Genomic DNA, 18,851 nt, shown 5'->3' on the forward strand with positions numbered 1-18,851 from the left:
TTCAAAAGGGAAAATAATCAACTATTTTTAAAAAAAGCATTGAACGATATTTAGAACATCTGGAGAACTTTTGAACATAACAGACTTAAGTAAAACTCCTGTTAATGAAAACATACCAAATTTAGTGTTTTACACAGGATTGTGTGCATCACCAGTAAATCAAAAGATCAGAGCCCCAAATGCTTGATTCAGCAACCTCAAACATCTCCCCTTCAGCTTCCACCATCAACCCAAAGAGGACGACTCAAGCCCTGACAGAGGACCAGTTTCAATATATAGAAATTAAAGATTTGTTTAGACTTTAGTCCACCATCGTGGCAATCAGCAAATGCTATGAGAAGAGTGGGAGACACAAGGCGAGGACGAGGAGATGGAGGCAGAAGAAGAGGGGGAAGTGAACCTGATGGATTCTACTGGAGGATGGGGCGGTGGTACTGTTAACGGTGGGTTCTGGAGATAAGAAGGTCCCAAGCGTCCGACTCAGGAACTCCTGAAAACGACTGACTTTGTCAAAGACCATCACAGAACTGGCTCGATTTAGACTGGTGGAGGTGTTCACGGTTAACAGCACAGCTGCTTGGAACCAAACACCGTTCTGTTTGCACATGAGCGGACCGCCAGAGTCACCCTGAGAAACAAAGGGAAAGATTTCCTTAGCATGAGTTAGCTGAAAACATTAGTGTCAGACAGTAGTGCCAACCTTCAAATGGTTCACAGATCTTCAGACCTAGGATGTTCTGTAGACCAACACAAACTAATGCTCCTTAATGTTCTCTAACATCTGAGACCAGAAACAGAACAGCTGGATTAATTATTGCTACTAAACTGTATTGTTGCTAATTAGGTAACTGGAGGCTCAGGTTGCACTGGGCTTTATTTTGGGACAACAGTGTAAGGAGGCAGAATACCACATTTTAGAATTTTTATTTGTAAAAACGTTTGAAAGTTATGAATTATTTTTCTTCCACTTCACATAAATGAATTATGTTTTGCTGCTCTGTCGCTTAAAATGTCAATAAATCAAACTAAAGTTTGTGTTGGAAACGGGATGAAATGTGGAAAAAGGGGTGTGGATATTATGTAAACTTAATAACTGTCCCGGAAGCCCGGTCCGTACTGTCAGGTCATTTGTGCAAGCGCAAACAAAATCACTTCGGGATCGCTGTTCAATGCGCTTTAGTCATTGAATAGTACCGGAAATTCCATCCTTAATTTTAACGGTGTGCTATATTATATCCAGTAAATAGCTGTAATATAACATATGTTATATTACACTTTGATATTAAAATGTAGATCTATAAAGTGAACATATTTACGATATTAAATTATTACTTGCTATTAAAAGAACCTAATTTCCTAGACAATGCTATAATTCACTTAATAACAACTTTAATTTTTTGTTTGAAAAATATATTGTAGTAGAAAATTGTTTATTACACTTATTGATTGAACAATAAGGTATTTACGCTGTCGATGTGCCCTCTGATGTCCCTCCTGGACAGGTCGCCAGTCCATCGCAGGGCAACACACAAACAACCACACACATACTCAGTCATACACCTAAGGGCAATTTAGAGAGACCAGTTAACCTAACAGGCATGTCTTTGGACTGTGGGAGGAAGTCAGAGTACCAGGTTAGAACCCACGCATGCACGGGGAGAACATGCAAACTCCATGCAGAAAGACCCGGCCAGGAATCGAACCCAGAACCTTCTTTCTGCAAGGCAACAGTGCTACCAACTGCGCCGCACTGCAGAAACATCCCACCCAAAAAAGATAAAAGAAAAAATGCCTTCCCTTCGTTTGCACATGCACAAATGAGTTGACGGTACGGAATGTGCTTCCGGGAAAGATCGGGTAGTGACACTGCCGACAAATGCGTCCTTCTTTTCCCTAGATTTGAGCCCTGTCCCAATACCCGCACTTCCACCCTTGTGTCCCTGAATTGCGCGTTCCCGTTGATGGGTTCGAGTGCGTAGTGTGACCCAATTCTCCAGAGTTGTCTTTAGCCCCGCCCGCTTTGTGCCCCACATCCGCCCTTCGGCGAAGCCCGCATCTAAGCGGACTTCACCGAAGTATATTACCCACAATTCACTGCTGCAGGTGACGTTCTGAGCAAAAACCAATCACAACCGTCAACGTAACCAGCCATCAGATCAGAATAATAAGAACTGCGTAAACTTTAGACAGCAAGCCGACAAATATATATTTTTACTGGTTTTCCAGCCTCAACAATGTAAGAAACCAGTGGGTTCAGAGTGATTCTGGACCAGTTCTGGGCCAGTAGATCATAACACTGAAGTTACCTTTCAAACAAACACTGGAGCAGCGAGAGTCTGGTGTATAAACCTCCGTCACTTCCTGCACTTTCTTCTCCTTAAAACATTTTGCTTGTTGCAGTTTTAAATAGTTTTTTTTAGCAGCAAGACTGAAAACAGGCGCTGGTTCCCGCCCTTTTTGATGTTGCAGTTACGGTGCAGAGGTGCAACTTGATGACATAATCCCTACTGTCCCAATTCTCCAATTCTGCACGCTTGTAACCTGCACACTTCAACCCCTACGCGCATTTTTACAAAGTACACACTTCATAGAGTGGCGTAGGGTGTAGTGTGGGAAGGATGGGTCCAATGTATCCTCCATGGTCCACCCTATCCCATGATTCATTGTGGGCCGAAGCAGATTGGCCCTGTCCCAATACCCACACTACACCCTACGCCCCTTTATGAAGTGTTTACTTATACACCAGACTCTCGCTGCGCCAGAAAGGTAACTTCAGTGTTATGACGTACTGACTGCCCAGAATCACTCTGAACCCACTGGTTTCTTACAATGTTGAGTCTGGAAAACCAGTAAAAATATATATTTGTCGGCTTGCTGTCTAAAGTTTACGCAGTTCTTATTATTCTGATTTGAGGGCTGGTTACGTTTACGGTTGTGATTGGTTTTTGCTTAGAATGTCATCTGCAGCAGTGAATTGTGGGTAATTTGGCAAGGTCTGCTTAGATGCGCGCTTGACTGAAGTGTGGATTGAGGGCACAAAGGGGGCGGGGCTAAGGACCACTCTAGAGAATTGGGTCACACTACGCACTCGAACCCATCAACTGGAACGCCCATTCAGGGACACAAGGGTGGAAGTGCGGGTATTGGGACAGGGTCATTGTTGAAACGAAAGTAGCAATGGCCGGAGGAGAGAGAAAAGTTGTGAATAAAGTTTGATATATCGCGTTAAAAATTAACCTTTACAATGTTTTTAAAACCTAAAATATCTGCTTGGTTTACCAAGATATTGCTTAGTTGCAAAAGTGCTGCTACGTGTTCGGAGATGTCCACTCCCGGCCGGGCGGTCAGGGCAAGCTAGACGGGGGGAGGACGCCTGGCTGCCGGCCCATCATTTTCATTCTACCTCTGGGCTTCATCAATGGGTGGAAGTTAAACACAAATATAATTCAGTGAGATAATAATTTAATGGTTAATGTTTGCTTTATTTATTATTATTTTTGTTCTCAACAAATATATTGAATAAAACTTTGTATAGATAGCTAATAGGTTAGTGTTCATGTTGTTTTACCAATAAATTAAATTAAATGGTATTTGTCATCATCAATATACTTTATTGCTAGTAATATTTTTTTCTGTGAACATAAAAATTTATTAAAAAAATTTAAATGGCTGATTAATAAACCAAAATAAAATTAAAGGATAATAAAACAGGAATATTTGAAAGAAAACAACCATCAGGAACAAATAAAGGGGTAAATAAAAAATGAGATTCTCAAAGGATTAGACCAAAGAACAGGACTGAGACCCACTTTTTGAGGTGGTCTGGCACTGCTTCCAAACGGACTCTGGTGCGGTTTGCTTATGGTCTGAATACAAACCGGCCCTGATCCAACCCAACTACAGAAAACGTACTTCTCTTTGGACCTAAGAAGCCACCGTAGCAAAGGTGTACATTGTACTGAAATCATACTTGACCAGCTGTATGTTGCTTAGCCACGCTGCTACCAGCATGCTTTGGGTCACGGGACGCACAGCATGTCGCTTCCTTCGGCTCGCAGGACGCATTCTCCAATGGGGTTCCAAAATTATAAATAGAACTTCGCAAAATCTGTGTTGAATGAGCTGCTCTTGACCCTCATAGGGATGTCGCAGCTGGAATAACAGCACAAATATGCAGCACAGAGGTGCTGCATGCATCAGTCTTCCTCTATTTCCCCCATTTCCGGGTCTGTGCTCTGTCCCGCCCCCGTCATTCTGTCCAAAGGGTGCAGTGATCGTTACTCGCATGGCTTTGTTTTCGTTTACAATGTGAAAGCGAACCGGACCAAACGAAAAAGATAAAGTCCGCTTTTGGTCCGGACCAAACAAACGGACCTTTCCTAGTGTGACTTCATAAGATTTGTCCTGTTATTCCAGTGAGTACTGCATCCTGCTTTGAAGTTCATCAGAAACCACCTTACAACAATAGTCACCTTGGAGGACACATTCAGTCAACAATATAAAAAGATACTGTAGTCTGACGAAACTGCAATGTTCTACCTGTACTTAAGACACTCTGCCACTAGAGGGCGGGTTTTTCTCGATTCAAGTCTGTTGAGTTCTGTTGTAACCCTAACCCTTTACTTGGATCAGTGTGCACTTCATTTTTCTTCAAACTAAAGGATTTTGAAAAAAAAATTTTTTTAAATGCTGGTCATATTTTAAATGATGTTTGTAATTCATATTTTGCATATTGTTGTTACATAATCACATATTGTAGTCATTGATAGTAGTGTAAAGATAAATTATTTGCTGATAATCCCGATAGTGTGTGTATGTGAGAGACACAAAGAGAAAGAAAGAGATGCATGTGGTTTATGCAGAGAAAGCATCCTCCTTCGGCACCAGGTTTGTGATACAAAACGTTTCCTTTTATTAGTATATGGACCCACCTATAGAGCCCTGCCCACCTTCTGGCTATCTCTTGAATGAAAGTCTAGGTTTGTGGTCAAACAACATATTATGAATATTAATATCATCACTCACTTGTTCCAGTGTAAACTGTTCCGTACAAATCTTCTCACTTGAGGACACATTATCACAAGTTTGCACCAATGTTCGAAACTCCTGCAGAATTGCCTCTTCTGAAGTTGTTAAAAATAAAAGTGTCAATGTAGATAAAAACTCGAAATGTGTACTAATCTTTGTTTTTTAAACTGATAGATTAACATTACTGTGTTTGCCTTTGTGTGTCAGACTCACCTCCTCCTCTTCCAGAGCTCCAGCCAGTAGCCCAACATGTAGAACCTGCCATGAAATTTCTATCATTGTCCAGGCAGATGGGCTGGATGTAGTTGTTCAGGGTGGGCTTGGTGGACAGCTCAAGCAATGCGATGTTGGACCCTGTCAGGTTGCTCATGGTGATATTCGACACATTCAAAGACATCTCAAACCTGTTGGATCCATTCTGCTTCAGTTGACCCAACACAACCGTCCACTCAGAGACATTAGGGGAGCTGTGGGTAAGAAGATTGATTGAATTAGGACCAAATCACCCCAACCACCACACCCCTCTCTCATCTAAGCAACCTATAAATCTGGTTAAAAAGTGAAAGGTGAAAATATGCTGGTGTAGAGTCTCATTCAGAGGGCCATCAGAATGAGACCATTTTAAGTGCTTCAGAAGAAGACTACTGGACTTCTTCAGTTGTTTCTGACATTTGACCTCAGATCCAAAAGGCTTCTTCAGTTCTGTTTATGGTTGGAAATAACAGGCTTACAAATTGTAGTTGGAACAATTCCACTAATCAGGCCGTTAAGGTCACTAATTGAGAAATTAGTTAACGGCCCTACCCTCCATTTAGCTCTATGTTTAGGTCGTTGTTGCCTGATGATTCAAACGAGTCCCTAATGCCATGTGAGGTGTTTTGATCACGTCCCAAAGTGTGAATTGTTGTAAAACCACCTGGAAAATGAGTCAGGGCTGCAGAGTAGGTGTTAAAAAAGAAAGCAAGATGTCCGCATGAAAACATCGATTAATATCTAAACGTGATTGAAAAGTTGGTGTTGATCTAAAAAGCAAACCAAGGACTTTGTTTAGGCCATTTTTGGAAGGAATCTATGGGTCAAAATATCTAAAGGCCATAGTCTAGAGCCATAAATTATCTTCTTGCATTTGGAATCCCAGTCAGTTTCCCATGGCTTTTAAACAATCTCAGGAACATCATCAGGGCATGCCAAACCAGTAGTCTTATGGTCCATCTCTTCAATGTTCTGCCATAACACAGGTACCCAGCAACTCAGGGTACCACCCCAACATCATAAAAGCTTTTAGATAAACTTGTGGAGAAATGTATAGTCATAACATAAATATTTTAACTGGAATGCATTTTGAAGCATGCCATGCTGCCGTGCAGCAGGAATATCTTGGGCTCAAATCATGCCTGGAGTCTTTCTGCATAGAGTTAGCATGTTCTCCCCATGCATCTGTGGGTTCCTAGGGTACTACAGCTGCCACAGTCCGAAAACATGACCACCCCCCACCACCCCCCACACTACCCTGCAGGGATAAGCAGACCAAACAACCTTTAAGATCTTCTTCTGTAACTCACCCTGAGAAGCAGTCAGCGTTGCTCAGAACATAGTGCATGGACACTAGTGTTCCTCCACACACATGCTGCCCCTTCTTCTGCACGCTTGCCATCGACGGCCACTCGCCAGCTGTCGCCACAGAACTACCGTCCAAAATACGAGAACCTAGTGGAGCACGGCCACAGTATACCGCTGGGAAATTAAGAAAACACAGAGTCACGCTTCCTGAAACATTTTGCACAAATGCTCCAGTTCAAATCCCCTCAACAAACTCAACATGGATTAAAAGAAGATTTGTAAAATGTTTGGACAAGTCAGGAGGAAGTACCTGTTGTGGGGGTTGGGATAGGTGGCACGTCAGTGCAGGAAACACTGAGGTCGCTGTCTGGTCCAGAAGATGTGTAGGTGACGAAGCCCGGCTGGTTGGTATTGATCTGGGAGTTGATCCACTTCTCATACTTTGAGACCCTAGTATAGACTCCTGGGTAATCAGGCTGAGCACAACCGATGCCGAAACTCACAACTCCTGACTGAATCCAGCGGCCATTTTGTTTGCTTACCATTGGACCTCCTGAGTCTCCCTTTAATACCAGAAATATTTCAGTTAGAACAGATGGAAATAATAAACTTTTGCACTAGATAAACATCTAATTAAACCAGTTCAAGGTCACCTGACAGGAGTCCTTTCCTCCTTTGAGTAATCCTGCACAGATCATGTTGTCAGTGATTTTGCTCGCTCCATATTTGCTACATTTACACTGTCTGTTTCCCACAACCGGCACCTCCACTTCCATCAGGTTTTGAGGATTAGGAAGAGGCACTAAGGAAACACAGATCAAGCGTATGGCAGTTTAAATGTGCAGTCCTTAAAAAGGGTTTCATTTTCAGGGAAGAAGAAAGAAGGTTCAAACCTCAGGTTACGATTATTTACTGAAGGTTAAAAGGAAGTACGGCATTATGTTTAGCATAATAACTTCTGAGCGGTAAAAAGCGACATTACTGCTACTGCAACTGAAAAGAGTGAAGGCAGGGAGGAGATGGTGAGAAATGTGGTTCTACCAGGGTGTGAAAACAAACGGGCAGGAAGTGTTGCCAGGGAAACATAGTTGCCATTGAGACATGAAGACACAGGACCAAAATGGATGATTTAGTTATGTGGATTCTCCGAGATCACGACCTGTAAAAACCATTGATCGCTCGGAGAACTGGGGGTTTCCAAGGTCGTGAGGAGCATGTGGACTGTGTGGAGGGACCCTTGATCAAGTAACTCCATCCTTGCACAGTTTTTTATGTATTGCTTTATATTACTTGCATGCACCTTTTGCTGACCTGTGGTGGTTTTTCAGGAAAATGTTCTGTCTCAATACTGTGGAGTAAACCATTTATCGTATAACTTACCACTAGATCTAATGTCGCCCCAGCCCGTAACCCAGGAGTTGACGCCGCTGTAAAAGGTGCTGTCTGAGCCCGCCAGGCAGACGGGTGAGATGTACGAGGTGAACATTACAGCTGTGGAGAGCTTCATCAAGGCGATATCGTTGTTGTCAGTGACGGAGTTGTAGTCAGGATGAACAATGATCTGCGATACTTTCCGACTGACTTCATTTGGGTTGGTTCCCTGCTGACTCTGGCGGCCCAAATACACCGTGATACCGTTTGGGTTGCCACTGAGGGTATCATGTTCAGAGACAGAAAAGTTATAAAAATTAAAAATAAAAACCATATTGTAAAATGAAGTGTTTTTCAAACAGAAGAGTTGATTAGCTGAAAACTCTGGAAACTTGATATTTGGAGGACAAAATTAAAGTATCGGACTCATAAAATGATCTGCTTATCAACAGCATCTAAAAATGATCTCTTTAAGAACCAGGAATCCAGCAAAGACCTGACTTAGGACCTGAGAGACGCTACACTTTATGCTACTACAAAGTTCTATTTTTTTATCATGTAAAGCTCTTTGAATTGTCTCATTGCTGAAGTGTGCTATACAAACATCTTGCCTTGCCTTAACAGGTTTATGGGAATCACCTTATTGGAGCTAAAGTCCTATTTTCAGTCTGTCAAACTGCTGGTCCTGGGATTTCTTTACAGTTTCATCATAAGAACTTGGAGCAAACTGTGTTTTAGTGGCTGGATGCTGCTTACAAAGACTTAAAACCGTAAAATCGATTTTCTGCAAATTTTTCTGGGTTTTTACTAACATTGATTCATCCCTTAAACTTCAGGTTTTTATGCCTATTAATTCATAAGGATGATTTAAATGGTTTAAATAAAACATTCCTTGTCTGAAAACAGTTCCTGTCACGGAGCGACATTTTTGGACTCTCTTTGTAGCTTTGTGTTTGTTTACCTTTTGCTTAGATTTTTCTATTTTGGTTTTTGTATCATGTTTCATTTCTCCCTCTTCCACCTCCTAGTGTTTACTACTTAAGTTATTTTATGGTTGTTTTCTTATTACTTTGTATGGTTTATTATTATTGTTGTAATTATTATAGTTCTTGGTCTTCCCTGGATTCTCCAGTTTTATTTCTCTTTAGTATCTTTGTGTTTAATTGTGTTTTATTATTTGTTCCTTTGCACTCTTCTTGTTTACTAGTTTATTTTCTGTTTCCTTTCCAGTTAATTCAGTCAGTGTGGTTAGGTTTGTATTCAGGTTTTCTTTATGGGTTCTTTGTTTGTTCTCAGGTTGTTCTTGTTGTTCCTAAGTTCCCTCTAGTTTCTCTGTTTACTTTAGTTCATGATTATTCTAGTTTTTTTATTTCCCATTTGATTATTTATCTTTGTCTATAGGTTTGCTTGGTCTGTGTTTCTGTTTATTGTTACTATTAGTTACTTTGCCCATCCTCAGTCTTTGTATTTGTTTCACCTGTTCCTTCTGCTTCCTTGCCTCCTTGTCACACCTGTTCCCTGTTCCCTTGATTATCTGCCTTTGTTATTCACAGTATATAAGTTGGTTTTGTGTCTTTGTTCAGTGTTGGTTCCTTGTGTTCGTCACACCTCATTCTCGTCGCCTGTGAGTGGGCAGCAAAGCCTCGGTGACCCGTCCCCCCCTTGCTGAGGTGTTTTACAATCTCAAACTGTATCCTGCTAAGGATAAAGTGTGAAATATGATTTTTTTCCCCTCTACTTTTGGATGGGTTGTACTAGAATTCTAATTTCCCCTCGGGGATCAATAAAGTATCTTTGAATTCAATTGAATTGAATTATGCTTTGTTTTTTGCCACGTCTTGCCTTGGGAAACCTGCAGTGATTTTGCTACGTTTTTGACCTTGTAAAATAAATCTTTGAATTACAAAGATGATCCTGCTGAGCTCTTGTCTGCACTTTGGTCCGATCCAAAACCATATCGTGACAGTTACAAGCTAAATTAAAACTGAGTGAAAAAGCTGCCAAAGTCCAAAGACTGTGATGGCCTCTCATGCACCTCCATGAATCAGTTTATAAATATTAGCTTAGAGTTTTAAAGACATTGGTTCTATCTATGCAACTGAACTTATGGCTCCACCTTGGTTTGATACATTTTGTTTTACGAGTGCTGAGGGTTCCTCACCATCCAGGTTCTCCAACTGATCATTTCCAAACTTAGACAGTTTTCCAATTGACAGCCAACTTTCCCTGTGTTTCATTATAAGGAATCATTTTACTCAGGTCCAAACTTCACAAACCTGCAAGCTGTCAGAACCAAGCCAGAACTTCAGCCATGAAATTGTTCCTTTAATAATTTGTAATGAAGCTTTTTCATTTGAAATCTCTGTAAGAAATTGTCTGCCAGTATGAATCTGTTCTCGTGGAGACATGCAGAACTGTACTCCTACTAAGAACATGGACTAAGAACATGCTGTTACTTACTTTGGGACGCAGTGAGCAGCAGTCAGAACCCACTGATTGTTAATCAGAGATCCTCCACAGAAGTGAGCCGAGGTGTGCAGACTGACCTGCCAGGGCCAGCTCCCTGCTGGAGCCTCCTGTCCTCCAACAATCCTGGTGTTCAATGTTGCCTTTCCACAGGCTGAGTAGAGACCCATCCACAGAGTTAGGAGAAACAGTTGCAAAACCATTTAGATTTCCTTTTAATCTGACATGAATGCAGAGATGGGTAGAGTAACTAGTTGCTTTTACTTGAGTAACTCCTACTTCTAGGAGTAGTTTTATTGCACCTTACTTTATCCTTCATACTCGTCCTGAAACAAGAGTATCGCTACTCATACTTCAAGACGAGTTATTTCAGTGAATGAAGAACAAACCCATTTTACCAAAAATGCATCAGAAACAGAATCAGATTCACAGTTTAAATTTCAGTGAGACTTCTGGTTTCTAGATAAGCTTCATTGTTCTAAAGTATTGTTCTATCTGCTGAGTCTGTTGGGCCTGCTGGAGGTCTGGTGAAGATACAGTAAGCAGCAGATACTCTAAACTGTTCTAACATGTATAGATGAAAGTTTTATGTTGCGGATTCAGAAGTGTTTTTTTCTTCTGCCTGAATGTTTTATTTTGTAATGATTTCAGTTATTTTTACAAATTTTTTGTTTTATTTTTCTGAGTACCAGAACCTGCTCATCATTTTATATTTTGTTCTATGACTGCTTCATTTTCACAAATTAATCAGATTAAACAGTACTATTCAAATACCTCTGCCACCTTTTTACCAAATACCTTTTTATTCTTACTCGAGTAATTCTTTGGATGACTACTTGAGAAAAGCTGCTCTTAATTGAGGACAAATATGAACTACTCTCTCCACCTCTGCATGAATGCATGAATTCACTTTCACTATGAAAAAGACCAAAACAGTAAAGGTACAATGGAGGGACTCATAGACGCTTCTCCTACCTGACAGCTGTGAAGCAGACTCTGAAAAAGACAAAACACAGTAAAGAGATCGAATGTGTGCCGGATTAGATACAAGGTGTTATTTTTATTTAATCCTTGTTTCTGTGCACTCAACACAATTTGTCTGAACCAAGGTTTTAGAGATGCAGGTACCAATTTCCTGTTGTCCTGTTGTGTAAAACCAAAGAACCATCCAGAAAACAGACTCATGAATTCCCCGTTACCTTGCTTTTGCCAAGCTGGACTGAAGCCAGCGAGGCAGGTTTTATTGCTTCATCCCAGTGAACATGCCTGAAACTGTGGAAGCGTAAAGCTCTGTTTAACTAGATCAAAAAAGTGTTATTATTGGTCTTCACCGTAATAAAATGAACCCTGTGATAAATTCACTCTGAGTGGAGACACGCAAGCTGTCTGTCCGGAAAAACAGATTATATTAGAGAAAAGTTCTTGGCGAGAAGAATGATTAATGGGCTTGTTATTGCAGGAAATCTTGTGATATGCTGGCCCGTGCCAGGTCAATTTGACCTGAGAGGTTGCATCCAGATAAGTGATGAAATTGTTAGTGTAAAAATGTCACGTATGCCAATTTGATGTTTTCCAGATGTTTGGCTAAATGTGTATTCCTGGAAAAAGTAGAGAAAAGCAATGTTGAAGGTGCCAAGAAGGTTTACGTGAATGAATATGATGATGTCAATTGGTCAAGATGCAATACAATACACACTAATGCTTTGTATCTGTATAAAAACCGCCCCGTAAAGACTGAGGGGAGGGTGACTTTTGGACTTTTTGATGAAGATGATTCTGTGCGCTTTTTGAAGAATAAAGTCCCCTCTTGTGATGATTGTTTCAAGGGAGAATATTTCTGAGTACTGTTTTAATTATTTTAGCTCAGTGATCAGACCGCCCGCTCCTAAAAAACAATATCTTGAACACGATGGAAAAACGTTGTGTTGTTAGCTAGTGGTTGTGTACGTGGGTTTAGACAATGGATAGATGGGTTAACCTTAACCTGCTTAAGCTATGTTTATACTTGACGCATTGAACTGGGCACGAGCCAACAGCGATGTGATGCTTCCCGTCCTCGCCCCTGTGCGATGGCCCCACATGCTGACGTGGTGCCTGGTTGTGCACATCCAAACTTTTGTAACGTGGTTCTTTCTCTTTTTTTGTTTGTTTTGTTGTTTTATTGAAGAAGCACGGGAATGCACAAGAAGAAAGCATCTTGTACCGTTTTGCTCTTCAGTTTTCACACAATAGAACATAAACAAAACAAACAAACATTTAGATAGTTTGGAGATGACCTTGTTGTGAACAAAACCATTCTGATCTGGCCTTTCACATTCATTCAACTACTTTCACCAAGTAACTTCAAAACAGCAGCAGGTGAGGCTGGGGAGCATCTTTTCCCACATAATAACCATCAGCACAGGCGCCTCCCAGGGTTGTGCTCTCTCCACACTCTTCTATAAGCACACAAACGAATGCACCTCAGAGGACATGTCTGTAAACTCCTGAAGTTTGCGAATGACTCCACTGTTATTGATCATATCCAGGACAGTGGAGAGTCTGCATACAGACAGCAAGTCATTTACAGAACATTCTTACAACTCTGAAGATTTTGGATCAGTCTCTTTGAGCTCGCCATGTCTTTCCATTGGGATTTCTGTCCATTCCTCAAGGTTATATGAGTCAAGCTCCTTCATGTTGGATGGTTTTCACTTGTGAAAAATGATCTTCAGTTCTAACCACAAATTCTCAAGTGGATTGAGGTTTGAACTTTGACTAGGCCATTACCAACAAATGTAAATGTTTCCCCTTAAACCACTGGGGTGTTGCTTTAGCAGTACACTTTGGGTCATTGTCCTGCTGTAAGGTGAACCTCTGTCCCAGTCTCAGATCACAGGTTTGGCTGCAGAAGATCTCTGTTTGTAGCACCATCCATCCTTCCCCCGACTCTGACCAGTTTCCTACTCCATATTAGGATACCTTACTCCACCCTGACCCTAACCCTTAGCAGTTTCTCCCCACAGGTTGTCTCTCTGATGAACACCACAATCACCTAACAGCCCGAGTAGTCAGACACTCTGCTTTGGAACAAATATGCATATTTGCACTACCAAAACCTGCCTTTATTGAAAAATATACAATAGCTGTACATATGCGTATATATCCCTATTTCAGTTACAGTGGCGGATGCTGGTCTTTCAAGGAGGGGAAGCTCAATTTCAAGATCGCTGATTCACTGATTTTGCTGTCAATCAAAAAGGGATTCAGCCTCAGATAGATCATCCAATCATCATGCAGAAGCTGAGGGTCTGGGCCAGCCAAGGCCAGCCCACTGCCCCATAGACCCCTAGAGACGCTGATGGTCCGATGGGCGAGACGAAGACCAGCATTTCTGCTTCACTATTGAACTTACTGTTTAAAGCTGTGAAGCTGCAGGAATGAGTGAGAGGAAAACCGCATCGTTACCAGTGATAAGAAGCTGATTCTGAACAAAAGTTGAACGCGTTGTAGCGCATATTTAGTCAATGACATGAACACACAACAGTATATATTTGATCACTTATTTTTAGACATTTTAGGGGAAGCTGAGCTTCCCTTGCAGTCTTAGAGCAATCGCTATTGTTCAGTTCCTTTTAAATTTATATATTTATACCTGCAGTTTGTACAGCCGGTATGAAAAGCAGCACTTCACACCTCAACCCAACCCCTCCACATCCCATTCAGACACAAGTTCTTGCCGTACACTAACCACCCCCTACCTTCAGACTCTTTCAGCACCCAAAAACAAGGAAGTCCTCAGGACGTGATAATGTCTCCCCATCATGCCTGAACGCCTGCACCGACCAACTGGCCCTCATCTTCACTGAGATCTTCAACAAATCACTGGAGAAATGTGAGGTCCCCTCCTGCCTCAAATGATCAACCATCATCCCGGTTCCCAAGAAACCCACCATCGTAGGATTAAATGACTACAGGCCTGTAGCCCTGACATCTGTAGTCATGAAATCCTTTGAGCGGCTGGTGTTGAAGCACCTGAAAGACATCACAGGCCCCCTGCTGGACCCCCTGCAGTTTGCTTACCAAGCAAACGGGTCGGCAGATGATGCTGTTAACTTAGGTCTACACTTCATCCTGCAACACCTCGACCATCCAGGGACATACGCCAGGATCCTGTTTGTAGACTTCAGCTCGGCCTTCAACACCATCAACCCAGACATCCTCCACTAGAAGCTCACCCAGCTCCAAGTCCCAGCCTCCACCTGTCAGTGGATCACCAGCTTCCTGAAGGACCGGCAGCAGTAGGTGAGACTGGGGAGCATCTTCTCCTGCTCAAGAACCATCATCATCGGCGCCCCCCAAGGGTGTATTCTCTCCCCACTCCTCTTCTCCCTCTACACTAATGAATGGACCTCAGAAGACACGTCTGTGAAACTCCTGAAGTTTGCAGATGACACCACAGTCATTGGACTGATCCAGGAAGGTGATGAGTCTGCATACAGATAGGAGGTGGATCGGCTGGTACCCTGGTGTGGTCAGAACCACCTGGAACGTAACCCACTCAGGACTGTGGAGATAATGATGTACTTCTGGAGAACACGACCACCACACACCCCGTCACCATCCTCAACAACACTGTATCAGCTGTGGACCACTTCCGCTTCCTAGGAACCACCATTTCTCCAAACCTGAGATGGTCCTCGCACATAATTCAGAAGAACTACGTTCAGAAGAAGATCCAGCAGAGACTGTACTTCCTGAGGCAACTCAAGAAGTCCAACCTTCCACAGGAGCTGCTGGTCATCTTCTACACTGCCATCATTCAGTCTGTCCTGTCTTCATCCATCTCAGTGTGGTTTGGATCATCCACCAAACAGGACAGGTCCAGACTGCAATGAATAATCAGGACTGCAGAGAGAATAATCAGAGCTGACCTTCCCTCCATCCAGGACTTATACAGGTCAAGGGTCAGGAAAAGGGCAGCTAATATTTCTGCAGACCCCACACACCCTGCACACAAACTGTTAAGGCTTTTACCTCCAGGTGGCGCTACAGAGCACTGTTTGCTAAAACCAGCCACTACAGAGACAGTTTCTCCCCCCAGACCGTTTCTCACAGGACAATCAGAGTTCTAGAACAATGCCATGCATTTGACTGATCCCACATTATCTTCTCTGTAAAGTCATTTATGTACTATATTTGTACATCTGAAATATATATTTTTTTCCAATTATATTGAAACAAAGATCTTCACTGAGAGCAAAGTGTTTGGCCACAGACTGTGAGGGGAAACGTCCACTCCTAACGGTGGACCCTCCTGGGGGCTCATTGAGAACCACAGCTGGCACTATGCATTCCCTCCTGCAGAGAACAGATCCACTGCTGCTCTGCCGAATCTTTTCCAGGTCTGAGAGATCAGGATGGGATGGAGGGTCCAATCCACGTGTCAAGGACGTGATGTCCGCTAGTCTGTTCAGGGCAGCAGGAAAGTATGCTGCTCTGATGGAAAGAAGATTTGTCCACGCCCAGCAAAGCAGAATAAATAGAAAAATAATCTACTAAATAAAGCACAGAAAATAATATAAATACTTAAATAATCAGGGATGGATATTTGAAGCAATTATCAACCGAGGATAAATTCAGCTTGCCTCTGACCTTTATTAGTCTCATTTGGATCTAGGCTGTTAGACATCCAGGCCTTGACCCCTGGAGGTAGAGGTTTAACCATGGCGCTTATGAAGTTGGGAACCACTAACATGTCTTAATGAGATGATTTCTCCAAAGTAAGCCTCCGTTTACTCACAAAGCAGAAGCTGCAGTACTTTGTTGAGGTCCAGGCTATCAGTCTAGTCTTGGTGAATGGGGTGGAAGAGCGATTAAGACAAATATCGTATGGGTATTTTATAGGCTATGATAATATCATAAATACTCCCAACAACAATCCTATAAGAACAAGGTTTAGGCCTAAAATAGATAAGCAAAACTGTAATATTGTCTTTAACAAAAGTAAAGCGAAAATGTGAAGGTCTCCATTTATTTCTTGCCAAAGTAATGACAGACAAAGCGCCATTATTTGCAGCTTTAGTGAATCTCACTGAACACGTTAAATAAACAGAAGAACTTTACGGTTTAAGAGGCACAAACGTTTCTGGTATTAATCAGTTTAATTGGAAAGCGAAATAATTAATCTCAGAATACATTTTGATTATGAGGCTGATTGTGATTCTAAATATTAATGTAAATAATATCGTTTAACATTGACTGCGACAGCCTTAAAGCCAATCCCAGATTGCAGCAACACTTGGCTCTCTGAGGCCACTGCTGATGTCTTTCCATCCTGGCATTGCTTTCACCATCAACGCTTTGAAAGGCTCAATTGTTTGAAAAGTAAAAATAAACTCAGGAATGTCAGAGGTTGAGTCTTTTCTTGTTCCAGGAAGAAGAGTCACGCACTCGACATGCTCTAATCTTTTAGATCTTTTGACGCATTTATGGAAAACTGTTTCTGACAGACCAGCACAACTGGCTTGATGTCAATTTAACTATGACTCAATGTTTTGTCTCTCTGACTTCTCTGTTATCTATTCTGTCATGGTGGCAAATGTTCATAAGGGTGTTTGTTTTCATTAAGGATCTAAATGTCATGCAAGAACACATCAGGCAAACGCTCTTTTAAAAGCATTTTCTAGAGTGAATTTGTAAATGTTATTTTTCTTCACTTACATGTCTGTATTAATAATATTTTAATGTTAGCCAAACCAAGCCAACTTTGTTCAAAAAGCCCTTTAAAGTCGGCAGGCACTGGCCAAAGTGCTGAACAAACAGAATGATTAAAACAGTCATTCAATCATTTTCTACCGCTTATTCCATAGTGGGTCGCGGGGAAGCTGGTGTCTATCTCCAGCAGTCTATGGGTGAGAGGCGGGGTACACCCTGGACAGGTCACCAGTCCATCACAGGGCAACACAGACACACACAGGACAAACAACCATGCACACAATCATTCACACCTAAGGGCAATAGAGAAACCAGTTAACCTAACAGCCATGTTTTTGGACTGAGGGAGGAAGCTGGAGAACCCACACTGCAGCACATAATTAAACATTTGGATTTAAAACAAATAAAATAATTAAAAGTAGCAAATAACATTTGACAACAGTTGAATCATTTTATTACCTACAAATAATTTGTATTGTGATTTTAGTTTTAAGAACATTTATTTCCAGACTCTTACTGGGTTTTTATCCCCACTTCACCCCATTCCTATACTTTTTATGAAAATATTTGTTTCTATTTTGTGTTAATGCAGAAATGCTGCTTGCACTAAATGTTTTTAGTCTAAAAGTGTTCCCATTCCAACTTCATTGAGAAACCAGAGTTGTTTTTCTACATGATGATCCTCTTGGAAAGTTCATGTATGTAAAATTCAGTGGGTTTCATTTAGTGGGACAATTCTGTAACATTCTGTCTCGTTTTCTATTTGGTTTGATCTAAAACTTAAATTATTTCAGTAATTACATGAAGGAGTTTAGGTAATGCTGTTTTCTGACATGTTTTTCCTGCTGATGCTAATTTGTGGAGCTGATGCAGGTGAGGTTCTTACCTTGTGTCAGCAGAGTCAGCAGAGCCGTCACACAGATCGCCTTGTAGAGAGCCATCATTGCAAGTTAAAGTCAGCTGATCTGCTTCAGCATTAATAACCTTCTTTACAAACACACCTCACCCTGCCGCTCTTACATGTGTCCAACAACACGCCCAGAACCTCTTACCTGTTCCTCCTCTCTGCACACACCCTGGGCTCTGTGGCCAACATTTGTCATAAGTTTAAAAACATATTTACCTCAGAGTGTCTCACGATGTTTTATTTACACAATTGCCTGTGAACATGGAGGTAAGACCATCTACCAGCTGAGTTTACAAGGTATTGTGTACCTCAGGTAGCAGCTTTCAACAGAGTGGGATTAACTTAATAATGAATAATTATTAAGTTAATAATTTTACATAGATATAGCATTTAAACTTTAAACGACCCACAAGTCATCATCCTGTTAAACAATGATTCAGCTTTTCAACATCTACTGTTTTCAGGTCCCTCATTTAAAAATCTGTATTTTTGGGCTGAGATCCGTATTTATCCCGCCTAAACTGATGAAATAACTCTACTCCTCGCTCCATTTCCACAATCCCAGAATATATTGCTGCTCCATAGTAAATTAGCTCTTTATGGAGCAAAATGTGGCCATTGTTGCCATCATGTCACTAACAGATATTTCTAGTCAAATCGACGAGACCACACAAAACTCACCTTCAGGACACAATTCAAACCCATCATTATTCCTAAAAATGAGGAATGTAATGGATCTTCCTATAGTTGCCTAAATACAACACTGTGGACACATGAAAATTCCCATGAGCTGTCAACTGTCCATCCTGATGCTCATCGTCCA

The 18,851-nt window shown here is 41.6% G+C and overlaps 1 protein-coding gene across 1 annotated transcript; it reads right to left on the bottom strand.

The window, feature by feature from the left end:
* Positions 1-331: 331 nt before the first annotated feature.
* On the bottom strand, positions 332-18,133 carry LOC124862503 (polyserase-2-like). The gene is made up of 10 exons (XM_047356458.1): positions 18,008-18,133; positions 11,401-11,421; positions 10,420-10,579; positions 7,969-8,237; positions 7,242-7,390; positions 6,899-7,151; positions 6,591-6,762; positions 5,242-5,495; positions 5,026-5,123; positions 332-628 (listed from the first exon to the last, which is right to left on the bottom strand). The coding sequence occupies exons 1-10, from the start codon at positions 18,063-18,065 to the stop codon at positions 332-334; spliced, it is 1,731 nt and encodes a 576-aa protein (XP_047212414.1). The 5' UTR covers positions 18,066-18,133.
* Positions 18,134-18,851: the final 718 nt, after the last annotated feature.

The sequence above is a fragment of the Girardinichthys multiradiatus genome, chromosome X (genome assembly GCF_021462225.1).
Source record: "Girardinichthys multiradiatus isolate DD_20200921_A chromosome X, DD_fGirMul_XY1, whole genome shotgun sequence".
Taxonomy (NCBI): Eukaryota; Metazoa; Chordata; class Actinopteri; order Cyprinodontiformes; family Goodeidae; genus Girardinichthys; species Girardinichthys multiradiatus.

Excerpts from the sequence above, each read along its gene's own strand:
- LOC124862503 (XM_047356458.1), bottom strand. The coding sequence starts at position 18,065 with ATGATGGCTCTCTACAAGGCGATCTGTGTGACGGCTCTGCTGACTCTG. Across the intron at positions 10,580-11,400 it reads GTCTGCTTCACAGCTGTCAG|CCTGTGGAAAGGCAACATTG; the intron begins GTAGGAGAAGCG and ends GTCTCTACTCAG. Across the intron at positions 7,152-7,241 it reads GAGGAAAGGACTCCTGTCAG|GGAGACTCAGGAGGTCCAAT; the intron begins GTGACCTTGAAC and ends CTGGTATTAAAG.